Raw genomic sequence first — 14,235 nt, 5'->3', positions numbered from 1 at the left:
GAGTGTGCACTAATAACGTCACAGGATAAGAGCGTTGCAGTATTAAATGATGGTCTTAACTTTTGCAGCACATGGGAAAATAAGTGCTGAATTCAGATACCAGAAATTAGGAAGCTGAGCAATATTATGTGGCAGATTTCTTTTGGGTAGTGCCTATCCTTTTATGCCTGCCCTTGTGAGTGACATGCAATTTCTGTGCAGCTGCACTTCTCTGAGATGAAAGGATTTGTCTAACTCACAGACACAATCTTTGCATTTAACAAAACCTGTTCCTGTATCGTTCATAATTCATGTCTCTCACTTCAAATCACCTGTCTTTCCATCTCCACAAAGTGATGATCCCTTCAAATGATTTTGTCAGTCACCCTGCCTACTTCACAGCCTTTTTTCTTCCTGCTTGCAATCCCACTAATCTGGTTTCTTCCAACACCGGTGGTTTCCTACTCTTTGCCTTTGCAATGAATCGCCCTTCCTTCTACTGGTTTCCCACTCCTCCTGCCTCAAAGCATCTCTGTTAATCACTTACTGATTTGTGAGTTGTGTAAGAGTGATGCAAAGAGAAATGAGAGGGAATTAACTTCTGATAGTGATGGATTTCCATGTTGCAGCTTAATATATTTAGACTTGCTTAGTACCTGATTGCGTTTCTAAACAACTGCCTTTAGAAACAGTCCTAAGGTGAGCATGTGAGGTCTCCTTAAGAATGGGGTCTTGAGTTTGCAGCTCTGACTTGTTGACTGTTTCTGATGAACAGAATAATAACTATTATTTGGTGCATCCCTTCCTATCCTGAGTATTTCTGTGGTCCAAATTGCTATGCTATTTTAGAGTCTCAGTCTTTATTCTGTGCAAGACCTTCATGTGGCTGTCCGGGAGGAGTGTGCTGGGGTAAGGACCGACTTGGTCACATCCAGGCCAGCCATGGGAGCAGAGTTGCTCAGGGTACCAGGGGCAGGAAGGGTGAGCTCTCACAGCTACATTTTTCTGATATTTCCTCGTCATCTTCCTGAACGGGTACAAAACACAGTCTTTCCAAAGCAAGCTGTCTCAGCGCTGTATTTCATAACCATCAGGGAAAAATCATTAAAGAGGAAGAAAAGGTAGAATTACTGATTCAGGAGCATGGAGGGCAAAGCATAACCTCTTTTTTGCTTATAAAAATACTGTGATTGTTCTCAGTTGCAGAGGAACTGAGGTGCATCTTAAAATTGATAAAGAGGGGTTTTTTTAGGAAAATTTAACATCACTTCTTTACAGGTGTATGCACATATAATAAGTATCATGTTAAAACAACCAGCAACTACAACTGTATATTTTATATATTTTGACACCTAAGGATAGCAGTAATTCATTGGGACTGATGAGTAAATATGGTTCTTCAGTTTCCATTCTGGTTCCCATGCACTACTCCTGTTTTTCTTAGAAGTGTAGCTTTTTATTTCAGTCTCTGAAGCTAACAATGCATGGCAAAGGATGTTGTTAGAATTCGTTGTATTTTAAAGTGATGTATGACATGCCAACATCTATAATTCATTTTTTGGCATAGATCCCTCTCGCTTCTATCCCTGTAATGCAGGGTACTATTTATCTCTTTTTGGAAGCATTCTAAATAAGAAAGGTAAAAGGGGGAAGAGGAGGTGGTCAGTCTTCAGTATATATTAAAGAAAGTCCTTTGTGGAACTGTTTTTTTGTACTTTAAATAACAGTTGTGCTGGGATTGGTCTCAGCTGGGTTCTTATCTTTTGTCATGTAGCTCAAAGGAAATGGATAAAATGAGCACAGCATTGCAGACGCCATCCAGAAGCTTCCACAGGACCAAAGTCTCTGAGTATGGAGCTGAGCAGTTTGGATGTGACAGACCGCTAATTTCTGTTATTGCACAAACTTTGCTCCCTTTAAGGGTCTCAACTTCTGTTCCCTTTTTCTGCAGCTGACAATGTTGCCCACAGCTTTTCCTGTATGAGAGGGTTACACGGGTGTCTGAGACTCCAGACTGCTGCTCCTTTGGTGGAGAAGCCTTTCCCTAGGTTAGTGTGTATCACCTCAGCAGCAGATTACCTTGAGAGAGACAGGTGAGGTACGTCTGCACAGTTGCAACCAGAGCAAACCAGCTTTAAAGCATTTGGGTGAGGGAATAGAAATGTGCAGGCAAGCCCCTAAGGTGATAACTAAAACAAAAAAAAACCAAAATCCAAAGCATTGGTTATAATGGCAGAACCCCAAATACCAACAAAAAAGCCAGAGCAAGCCCTTATAAAAAACCTAATTTTGCAAGGGGACTATTTAATTGGAAGGGTTGTAACTGCCTACTCTGACAGTCTTTCTGGAATTGAATAATGCTACATTCAGTATTTTGATATAAATTGTTCTCAGTAAGAAAGATAACCCCTGATTTAACAATATTCAGTGTATTTGTTTTAAAATGGGGTGAAAAAACAGCTGATGCTTGACTGCTAATGTTTTACTGGTTTGACTGAATTATTCTTGTACAGTAAGTAGCCACTGGTGAAGCTTGCATACTGTATTCTCGCTATCCACTATTTTATAGTGACTAGAAAAATATAATGATTTAGGTTGCATTTCATTGCCAAAGCAGCATTATACTGCACTTTGGTACCACTTCAGCTTTCAATTCAAGTCTTTGGAGATTTTTGCATAATAATTCTCAAAATCTCTTCCTTCATTAGTATCCTGCATTTAGGATGTGTTTCAGGGTAAGCATACGATCCTATGCAATACTGCCTGAGTTACCGTACGCTTCTCAGCGACCTAACTAACCCACCTGATAGCTGCTACAGCCCACCAGTGGTGAGGTGTTTTGGCTAATTAAAATGTGCTTTTAGTTCCAGTGTTTGCAGACGGTCTCTGATGCATTAAATTACCGGCCTATAGTTCATGCTTTTGGAAGTGCAGAGTTTATTTAAATTTGCATAATAGTTTTTAGGACAACTTGAGGATCTTTCAACAAAGGCATTTCTCATGGCGTGCTTAGTCTGAAGAGTAAGCTGATGATAACCAGTGTGAAGAAGACGACTTAGTGCTGGGCAGGTCGTTCACCAAGCCCCCAGTAACCACACCAAGCCTGGCAGGGTCACTGGGATGAATAAACAGCTTAAGAAAGGGAAGGATTACCCATGTTAGTCTCAGCGGCAGAGATTTAAGCCCTGTGAATGCTGGGGCAGGCAGCAGCTCACCCCGCTGCAGCCCACACAATGTCCCACTACTGCTGTCAGTCTGTCTGTCCCCGCAGTGTCTGGCAACGCTTCCGCAGTTTCTGTAACTGAGGGAAAATTTAGAGGTGCGTCGGTTTGTTTTCTTAGATGTGACCACCCTCTCTGGGCTTCAGAAATAGTCTCCAAGCAAGCAGCCGATCCTCTTGCTGCGTACCCCAGCTCCCACGCAACTGCTGGGCTTCGCTTCTACATTAGCATCTCTGCAGGATGCTGCACTGCAGGGTGTGTCCTGGACCAAAACCACCCCTCTCTCTTCCAGGCCCGGGCTGGGTCCCCATTTGGCCTGGCCAGTGCAGGGGGAAGCAGAGAGCTGGGGGAAGCACAGGCAGGCGGCTTTTGGTGAGAGTAACCTGGGTGAAAACCTGGTTCCAGTAGTGAGCTGGGCTGCAGGTGAGCTGTGCTGCAGAGGAGCAGCACCAGCCCCCAAGCTGTGGTCTGAAGCACCTGGCCTGCATTTTCCCAATGCATTCAAGCCTGGTGTCTCTAATTTCCTAATCATCTGGGTGGTGGCTGAGCTGGAAGAAAGCTGAGTGCAAAATTGATGCACGGCTTGCTAGCTTCTAAGTGTTTATATAATTTTCTGTAAGATACGCAGTGTTCAGCTCATGTCTAATTGCTGCCATTTCTGGGTGGAACACAATATCCCTTTACAAGTCATAGGACTTTTGAAAATCATCTTACATAGAGTATTCAAGTCTTTCTATATTTTCTCTGATAAAGGAAGTTGTTTGATGTAGTTTATTTTTATGGCACTCGAGCCTCCTGTTTAATTGGGCCCTTTTATGCTCCGAGGCTTTCTGTTTGGCTCATGAGGTATTGGATTGTGTGGTGTTCGATGTTCCTTTGCTTCTTTTTGTTTGGTGCACAAAAAGCAGCTATCTGAAATTCTGCTCTCTGAATACACATGAAAATCCAAGGGGGCAGCGGCAGTGTCAGGATTGTGGACTGTTCCATTCTTAAAGCAATTTCTGTCTGTGCAAAAGTAACTGGGAGCCCTGGTTTTGGTAGCATTAGGCGTTGTCGTTCTAGGGACACTAACATCACCACAAAGTGCCAGGTAGTGGAGAATCAGAACTGAGCTAAAGCAGCAATGGAAAGGATCAGTCCAGAGGCTGTGGTGGCTTTCTTTGGTGTTTTGTGAGATTTTTGGACACTATTCCAATTTCTAGGACTGCAGCCAGATCAAAGCATTAATCAGTAGCGCTGTCACACATGATCAATGAAAAAATAAAACAACAGAACTTAATCATGAACAGGGCTTGTAAGTCTCATAAGCAGAGTATTAAAACCCAACTCTGAGATGATGGCTTGTTTTATCTTCCAGATTAAAGCACCTGCACGCACACATGCACACACACTCAGGCACGCTTACACTACAGCAAGTGCCTGAGCTTTGATACCTGCTTTGTCACAGCAGTGCCACTGCGGATGTGATCACGCCATTTAGTGACAAGAGAACTTCATTCAGCTTTCTTCTGTCTGTCCACTCACAGCAGATGCTGCTATGCCCATCCTTCTAAATTAGGTGGTGAAATGGTACTTCTGTTTTGCCCTTGGCATATTTTCTTCCGATTTATTTTTCCCTCCGATCTGTCAATTCCCGATGTATCTAGCAAAACATGGCTCTAAGGGAGGGAGGGATTTTGTAATTCTTAAAAGCACAAAGGGTCTATCTGGCATGAACAAGACGCCGCTTTTATGAAAGGTAGCACATTGCACACACTGCCTTTTTGTTATTTCCCGTAGCAGCTAGGTAAAATTGTGAAATGGATGAATACTTTTATTTTTCCTCTCCCTGTCATATATATATATATATATATATACACACACATGTACTGGAAGTCTATTAGGGTATTTGCCACGGTTCTCTGGCTGCCAGTATCCTAAGACATTGATAAGCCACAGAAATAGTACATGGTTATTCAGGGTCACAAATTGCTCTTAAAATTGAGTCTACCTGAATCCTTTTCCTGTAATTGAAAACTCTCTTTTGGACTTGGTTCAGTAGCGTCCAAAGGTACTGAAGCGAGTAAAAGGTTGCACTGGATTGGGAGCAGTCAGCACAGTGACAGCAGCAGGGGTGATGAACTTATTTTTGTGAGAGAATGAGTGTCTGCTCCACTCCTAGTCACAAACTGCTTTTGCCAGCTGCTTTTTGTGCTTTATCTGTTGAGCTGACGTTTCACAAGAGATAGACATATTTTATATATATCCGTATGAGAGGGAAACAAAATCAAGTCAGGGAGATACAGACTCTTTAGAAGAGATTAGAGATTGGAAGGGCACAAAGTAGGTACAGATACCATCTGAAGGAAGTGATTAGATTTGAGAGGGATGAGGGAGGTAATGCCTGCGTTTTGAAATCTTGCTGCTGTGTGGCACAGCAGCCTTATTTTGTCTTGACGTGTGGTGCTGGAACGTTTTGAGACCTATAAATATCTCAGCAGGTGTGTAAGGGACTTTGTTCCACTGCTCCCTGGTGTAACTTCCATCTGGGGTGCAGAAGAGTCCGTGGTTTTGTGCTGTGGTGTCCCAGGTCATCTACAGCAGCGGACAGCCTGAAATGCAGGCAGGGAACTTGTCCACATCTCTTCTTTCAGCTCCGTGTTTCATCAGTCTTGTCTGCAGTAGATCCTGGAGGAAGTCTGGAAATGTCAGAAAGAAGAAAGATCTGAAAGATGGAGAGAAAGCTTCGCTTTCCCCAGCGTGTTCTTGAAATTACTGAACAACAGGAAGACTCTTGCTGTACATGGGAGACTGTCAAGTAGCATTGCTGAAAAGTGAAACTTTATGTAATGTAGAAAGGCTGCAGCAGAATTTGACTTGAGTGTAATGAAACATTTGTTTCTATAAGATTTCTGTCATCTGGTGTAAAATTCATAGTGTCATGAAAACGTCAGCTGAACTTCTTCATCAGTGGTCATAACAGAAAGCCAAATGTCAGGAACTAGGAGGGAAATGGAAAACAAAAGGAGGAGTATCACTCTGCTATTGTGCAAGTCCATGGTGTTTCTACAACTTGTGTGTGGTGCACAGGTCTGGTCCCTCACACCCCAAAGAGGAGCTTGCAGAAGTGGGAGAGGTGTGGGGTGGTCAGCAGGGATGGTGGAGGTGCAGAACCAGCCTCCTTGGGCTGAGGGTGATGTGGTGGGAAGGAAGGAAGCATGATACACATCTATAAGCTCATGAGTGGCATGGCAAGGAGAGGGTGGTTGTTATTGCCTCTTCCACTATGAGGTACTTGGGGGTACCAAGTTTAGGTAGTGGGTAGAAAGTGTCAGACAACAACAGAAAATTGTTCTACTCTGTGTGCAAGAGCTGTGGACCTTCTTGCCACCAAGTGCTGTTTATGAGGGATCAGCAGGATGCTGGACAGGTCAACCTTAAAAAAATCTATTAGCTCCATTAACTCAGCACAGAGGAGCCAGGTATGAAGTCTCTGATTCAGAAAGTGCTGGAAGGTGGGTGTGTGTTTTAAGAACTGTGTGTGCTCCCATCCACTTCCCCATGCGTCTCCTTTTGGCTGCTGCAGGTGCAGGAGGACCTCTGATCTCACCCAGCGCGGCTGTTTCTTGTATAATTTCATGGTTCTCAAGGCTTCCAGGACAAAGTGTAGGATCTGTCTATTCATGTCATAACCATTGGAAATCTCTCTGTGAAATCTGAAAAAAAAAAAAAAAGAGACTAAGCTAAATGTTGAGGTTACATCATTTACGATGAAGTGCTCTAATGCCACAGTGATGAATGCCATATAGCTGTCAGGGTAGATAGGTCTGCTGTCAGGTACCTTGCCAAGTGACCTGTTTGACTGCTGCAAGGAGCTATTAAAAGGGCAGCTATTAGAGAGTTTAGTATAAACCAGAGCCCAAAGCAGTCTTACATCAAAGTGTTATATTACAGAGGTTGTCACTGTAGTTTTAATTGGCAAAAATTTGCAGTGACTTATTCTCCAGGCAAGCACATTAATTTGCAGCTGAACCAATTCCTTTGTCCATAATTTGGTTTAACACATGATGAAAACAGTTGATTAAAACACAATTTACCATACTGCTACATCTTGTATTTTTTCACTGATCAGAACACATGCCCGTGCAAAGCAGGGGCAGGCTGCAGGGGAAACAGGCACAACTTTGGAGAGTACAGCTGTGGTTTTGTGGAAGCAAAGGAGGAGGAGATGCTTCAGAGAGCCTCTTGCGAGGTTGTCAGGGTTACAGGTGCTGTTGCTTCTGTAGGTGAGTGGCTTGGGCATTCTCTGCTGATAATTGATATCGGCTGTTTTTTTCCGAGATAACAAAATTTGCATTTCAATCAGATGGTTGCATTTGTCGACACTGATGCATAAAATAAAAGTCACTGAAAGCTTTTCACAGGACCACTGTAGGGACTTTGAAAAAAACTGCAATAGCAGCATTTACCCTAATAATATTTTTAAACTTTTTTAGTTTTTAAGCATTTAAAAGGTGAGAATGCCATTACAAACTCTCAATGAATTAACCATCAAATGTGCCTTTCTAGTTCCTTATATCCCAGTATAAATGCTGCTTTTAGAATCTAGGATTCACCATTTCTGATGTGGAGAAGCCGAGAGATGTGTGCCAATCTGGTGCTCAGTGTGAGAATGGAGGATTTGCACTGAACTCGCTGCTTCGAGACATCACTGAGATGGCAGCAACAGTGCCTTAGCTCTAGGAAAGAGATCTCTGCTGATACCAGCATGGTATGGCTCAAGCAGAGTCTGACAGCGCCAGTATATACTTTAGGAAAACAAATGATGTCGTGTTAGATTTCAAGCTGCACTCCGAATTGGTACAATATGTCATACTGAATTTTCTGCCAGATTTAAGAGTGATATAGCAAGATCTTCATCTGCTGTGAAGATGTGCAGCACCACTGACTTCCTTAGAGCTATATAAGTGCGTACAGTTGAGGATGGGGCCCAGGAGGTTTTATACTATAGATCAAACAAGCTCCAACAAGCCACTGCTGCACGGAACGATTGCTGGGTGCTAAAGTCAGTTAGAGTAGGAGCGTTACCAAGCAGGAGCTCAGAAAGCAGGCAGTGTGCTTTGTAGACCAAGCAGGAGAAATTCACAGTTCACTGCTCCCTCAGCAGCAGCATCTAGTCAGAAAACTCACTGCTGCTTTGGAGTTGGAACAGCCTCGATTTACTTGGAAATACTTTTCATGTGCTAAGTCAGGTAACTTTGCAGACTTTTTGAAGATTCAAAAATGTCCCGTCCTTTGTGATTGGACACTGCAAATCTTGCTGAATCAATATAAACTGCCCAGTTTTAAATAAAGCAGTATTTTCCACAAATGCCATGCTTTCAGGGCAGCTTATCCACACTGAATGTGGAGGAGACACATGCTTCTGCCTCCTTCTGCTAAGGGAGAGACAGAAAATAGCAGTCTAACATTAGTCTTTGTGTACCCACTCTCCCTCCTTGCCCTGTTGCTTAAAATCTTTGATTCCTCAGTTTCGCCACTGTCCTTTTAGGCAAACAGAGAATCAGATCATTGGCTGCTTCATCAGCACCATCCATCCGACTGATGGGGGCCAGGGAAGGACTGCTAGAGGCGCAGGTGCTGTCAGGGCAGCCTCACACCGATGCTCCCACCACTGCCGCCCCACATATTCCCCGTCCCTACAGGCTGGTGTCCTCTGGCCAGTCCAGCCGAGTGTGTCTGGTTTTGGTGCCTGCTCCTCAGAGGAAAAGGAAAGGGAAAAGTGTTGCCTGCTCGGTGGGAAGGGAGCTGCAGAACATCAGAAGCCAGGACTAGCTCATACAGCTTCAAAATTGAATGAAGTTTGGGGTGAAGCTCAGGGTTCAGTTTTCTTTTTCCCTAGAAGAAGTCTGAGGATTTGGAGAAATGTTAAAAGGAGAGCTGTGGAATTATTTCCCCATGTTTGGACACTGTATTGTACTGACATTTACATGCATGGTGTTGCAGTAATATAGTCAATTCAGCCTTTTCATTGATGACCTTTCCTGTAACATTAACTACAAATATTGTGCGCACCCAATATTGCAAACAAAAAGATGAGGCAGGGATGCCAGTCTAAGTACTAGATAGGATTTGCGGTTATAGTAATGCTAGGTGCAAGTGCAGAACCAGAAAATAGGCAAAAATTGTATGATATTAAAAGATATCTAGCTTGCTCAATAACATACTTTGTTGCTGTCATTTATTTTGTAGGGTCCCTTTCTCAAGTAGATGGCTATTGCTCTTCTGTAGATTTACCAAAGCAATGATTTTCCCCCATATTAAACAGTTTAACAATTTAAGGTGAACATGTTTTATAACATTTAATAACTTTCTGCAGTAAGAAGGACTCGTCACACATGGCATTAAGGTGCTGCTAATTGTGAATGGAGGCATTTACATTCTGAATCCAAGTGAATCATATTATGCGTGTTGCGCTGTTTTACTTCATTCCCTGGTTGGTTTTTATAACCAAGTATAGACTGTAACATTTACTTTCCCAGAATGAACTAAATCCTGCACAGGGGATTGACATCACTTTTGTTCCTCTTGTGCCTTTTACTTAGTGTTTAAATTTCAAGCGGTCTTGTAGGTTTCAGACAAATTCTCCGTGGAAAGGAGATTCCACTTCTAATATTTTAACTCTTTATAAGATACAGCTGTGTGAATCATGGGTCTATGACAGGCCAGCATGCAAAACACTCAGGTACTTTTACCTAATGTGTGGGTGAACCCATCTAAGTTCATTAGGTGCAAGAAGAATACTGTATTTAACTGAAACAGGATGATACAGATGAGAGCTGAAATATTTTAAAGCTCCACTGAGGACAGCATAGTTTATAACGCTGTTTTATCTCAGCTGAAAGCTAGGGCACCTCCCTGTGTGCAGTGGGATGCAGGAGCGCATCTTCCACCCCGAACTCCCAACTTCTTGTGTTGTCCAACTCAGTGGTGCTTTGCATGGACGAACTGAGGGGGCTGCGAACACAAACATGCCATGTTAACATTATGTTAGTAAAGCAGGTAACTTTACATGAGATATGCTGTATTTTACTGTCCATTCTGTGTCCAAAGCCTTAAATAGGCTACAAGCCACCCAATATTAGAGTAAAAGCCACAATTTAGAGATCTTTGTTCAAACAGTCAGTCCTAAAACAAAATATTGGCTTAAATATTCAGAGGATTAATGGTACAATTTGGTGAAGCAAATTTCTGTAGATCTTCCAGGTCTCTTCTTTCCACTTCATTAAAGAAAGGCCTTCATTATTGTCAATTTGGCAACAACTTCTCAGGCTGCAGTGTCAGTACACAAGCAAACACATAACCCAATCCAAAGAGATAACTATTAAAATTGATTTGTGAACTCTTCAGTATGTTTTTTAAAATGGGCTTACAGTAGACCCCTGCAATGGAAGAATGGCCGTCCACTGTGATTTATTCACTTGCATGGCAAAAATGTTGGCAGTTGATAAGTGTTTTGCTCACTCTTAGTTTTTCAAGAGTTTCATCTGTATCTGATCAATGTGTGCTGGTCCCTACTGCACACCCTACTCAGGTGGACAGTGGTACCACAGTGCTGTTGAGTGGCCAGGCTCTGCCCTGGCAGCTGTTGTGTGTGCTTAGTGAATGGGAGGGCGAGGTTCCCCTGAGGACATGACAGCGTATAGATGGGAGATGATCGGTACGGTTTAGTGCTGCTTTACAAGCACATGTAGATTTTCCAAGCAGAAGCAGGCTTCATTATTGCCTACATTACTATAGGTAATTCAGCACTTGCAGCCTTCTGTGGCAGAGAGATGCAAGGATGTCACCTTTTGAAAGAACCAGATTTGTCTTGTGAACACTGTGCTGGTGGGTTGTTCTGCTGCCTCATCCTCGGAAATGAAGTTATGTCAGAGTGCTATGAAAAAGGGTGTTTGAAGACTTGCTGACTTACATAAGATGAAGTATTTCATTTTATACATGAAAAGCGTCTTCATTCAGAAGATGCTGGAGCTATTCCGTTCTACTGGAAAAGGACTATTTTCACATGAAATGGAAGAAAACCTAATCTGATGCTTTCATTACTCCACAGAATACAATGTATATTTCCAATTGAGAAAAAGTAGTAACATTTATAATCAGCCCTCCTCCGGTGGCTTGGAGTTGCACTGTTGCATTATCAATAGCTGGCTTTTTCTGTAGCTTAAATCTGTGTTCATCTGCATCGTCAGTTTGTGCCCAGGTCTTTGTCATGGCTGCGTGTTCACAGAAAGGCTTTATTGCACCCTCCCCAGTGGAGGGCAGGACAACCCGGACTGAAACTGCTGCCATATCGGCGGGCAGGGCCCTTGCTCCCTTTGTTGCTTTTCGGCCTTGTGCGCAATGCTCCTGTTTGTTTAATGTGCACAGCGTTACTCACTTTGCATTAGGTTTTCCATCCTTGATACTAAAATTGAATTGTGCTGGGTTGCAGTCTGCTCTGGGTACCACATAATAAACTCTTTCCTTTTTTTAGGCCCGAACTGCTTTGCAGAAACCACTGTCATTCCAGCAGGCCGGGAGGTGAAAACTGATGAATGCACGATATGTCACTGTACTTACGAAGAAGGCACTTGGAGAATTGAACGGCAAGCTATGTGCACTAGACATGAATGCAAACAAATATAGGGAATCTACAAATCTAAGTACTTTTCGTGGTTTTTATAAAATATCTCACAGCAGTGAGCACCCTAGATGACCCAGGGAATTCTGAAGGAGAAGATGCTGGTGGGGAGCAAAGAATAAAATATTGATATTTTGTTTTTCAAAGTAACATAATACTGCAAGGCAAAGAAGTGCATATATTTAAAACGTTTGGACATAAGAATACCTGTCTTAATAAATGTGTTATTTTCACAGTGAGTACACTAAAATACACTCTATAAAATATTATATGTATTTCTATAATTCCATTATAGAGCTTAAAAATAAATGTTTTATATGGACAATACTGATTAAAATGCCTGTCCTGTTATGCACCATGGCAAAAACATTACATTTCTGTTCTACTTTCATCACATGGGAGTTTTCTCAGCTTGTGCTGGTTCAACTTTTTCATTCTTTCTGGTAGTCTGTACAGGGTCTCTGACACAGTGTGTTGAGGAGAAAGGTTTTGAGCCAGCTCTTTGAATCCATCAAAGGATTTCTAATACAGCAGCTGACCATGACTACAGGTGAGGTGAATCACATCTCCCTGCTTCAGCCATCAACATCCTTTACTTACTCGTGTTTAGTTCAGTTTATCACCAGCTCCTACATGACATCTGTTTTGAATACCCATTAAGGCAGTGGCTCATGAAAACACTTAAACATGGACTTACCTTTAAGCTGTTCCCAGAAGGAAAACTTAATGAATCAAAATACAAAAACTGAAGACTTGCTGAAATTCCCACCTACCCTTTGCTACGTACTCCCATGGTGTGACCTGGTTACCAGGTTTGCATCCACACGAAGTATGATTTTCTGGTACTTCTGAAGACCATGAGACTTTTGCCAGTGACTTCAGCAGATCTCAGTTATCATCTCACATCTTTATTTTGAGCACGTCTATCACTGGGCGTTATTTTCCCCAGGGATGGTACAAGAGGAAGTGACAGAATCAGAAATCAAGGAACTGTCTCTTACATGGACAGTCCTGGGGCAAAGTCATGCATGGCAGTAGTCTAGTCACAAGAAGAATGGGAGAGGGGAAAACAGATTATTTGATTTTAACACAAATACTAACACACATAAATGACAGAAAAATCAAATAAAGAATCACTTTCCTTGAAGTGGATGTGTACATATGTAAATATTGTACTGGAAATGCTGTTATCCAGTACCTGGAAATTCCTAGCAGGGATACAGGAAATATTGTAGCTGGGTTGTCACTCAGTCTGCTGGTGGCAGCGGTGGGTGACACAGAGTACATACATTTTGTTTTCTTTGAAGAAAGGAGGAAGTGTTTCATGTTTCATTTGTACCTAGACCGTAAGTATACTTTCAGATACAAACATACATACTTGCTTTTGCAATTTTCTGAAAAGAGTACCTTATTCATTGTATACCTCTCATTAACACAGTGAGATGCTGCTTATTTGGGAGTAAAAGAGGTATGATTTGGCTAAAAATTGTATGCGTTTAAGTATACATATCTATTTCATAAGATTCAGTAGTCGTATAACAGAAAGGTAGCTCCTGAATCAGCGGAACCCATGCCTCAAGGCTATGTAGGCTTTCGCTTACTGAACTCAGGTACCTGCACAGCTCTGAGGAAGCACCATGAGTGCCAGTGGTCTTCCATGCCCATCTCCTCGAGACAGCAAAACTACCCACACAGAAAGCATCTGTGCAACGTAAAAGCAGAGAAGGTGGACTCGCAACTCAGGATGGGATTGGCTTTCCGAATAGGCTGGTTGGTGTCTCTTTATGACACGTGTGTTTTTAGTGAAACTATATGAGACTCAGAGTTGTGTATCTTAAATTTGTTGCAATCTCACCTTGGACCAGTTCCACCTCTCCTTCATTGAGAGCTCTTGTTCAGCTTTATGCTGCTTCCCAGGGCTTGAGTTTCTGTTATTTTGGAAAGTTCTGTCTTTACTGAAGTAGTGGGTACAAGGTTATAGGATTATTTTTGTATGTATTTCCAGTGTAGCTTTTATAAATATTTCATATTGTACATGTTTTCTAGAAGTTTTTCTAGAATAACTCCATCCCAGCCAGACTCAGCAGATGGTGATGCTGTCATCGACCCTAGCAGAGGCAAACACACCGCAAGACCCTGAGAGCCAGACTCCAACAAGGGACTCCACCAAGCAGTGTGTGGGTAATGGAACTGGGGAGCCGAGATTTGCAGCCTGCTGCATAATGTCACTTCAGACAGACAAAGGGTTAAAACAGTAACCTTCCTCTCTTTCTATAGGAGTGGAAAATAAAAATGTGGAAATTAAATTATTTAGTGTTAAAAATTAGATAATATGGAATGCAGTTGCACACCATTCACCTTTAAAACTAATTT

The 14,235-nt window shown here is 42.3% G+C and overlaps 1 protein-coding gene across 1 annotated transcript in view; it reads left to right on the top strand.

Annotated features, from left to right (window-relative positions):
- Positions 1–12,212, top strand: part of VWC2 (von Willebrand factor C domain containing 2) — a 57,894-nt gene extending 45,682 nt beyond the window's left edge. Inside the window, exon 3 of the mRNA XM_010190752.1 lies at positions 11,716–12,212. Within this exon, the coding sequence (XP_010189054.1) occupies positions 11,716–11,867 (152 nt within the window). The 3' untranslated portion in view covers positions 11,868–12,212. The remainder of the gene's footprint in view (positions 1–11,715) is intronic.
- Positions 12,213–14,235: the final 2,023 nt, after the last annotated feature.

This window comes from Mesitornis unicolor, unplaced genomic scaffold (assembly GCF_000695765.1).
Source record: "Mesitornis unicolor isolate BGI_N332 unplaced genomic scaffold, ASM69576v1 scaffold678, whole genome shotgun sequence".
NCBI classification, from domain to species: domain Eukaryota; kingdom Metazoa; phylum Chordata; class Aves; order Mesitornithiformes; family Mesitornithidae; genus Mesitornis; species Mesitornis unicolor.
The sequence above is the reverse complement of the archived record's forward strand: the minus strand, read 5'-3'. Positions and strand labels throughout refer to the sequence as shown.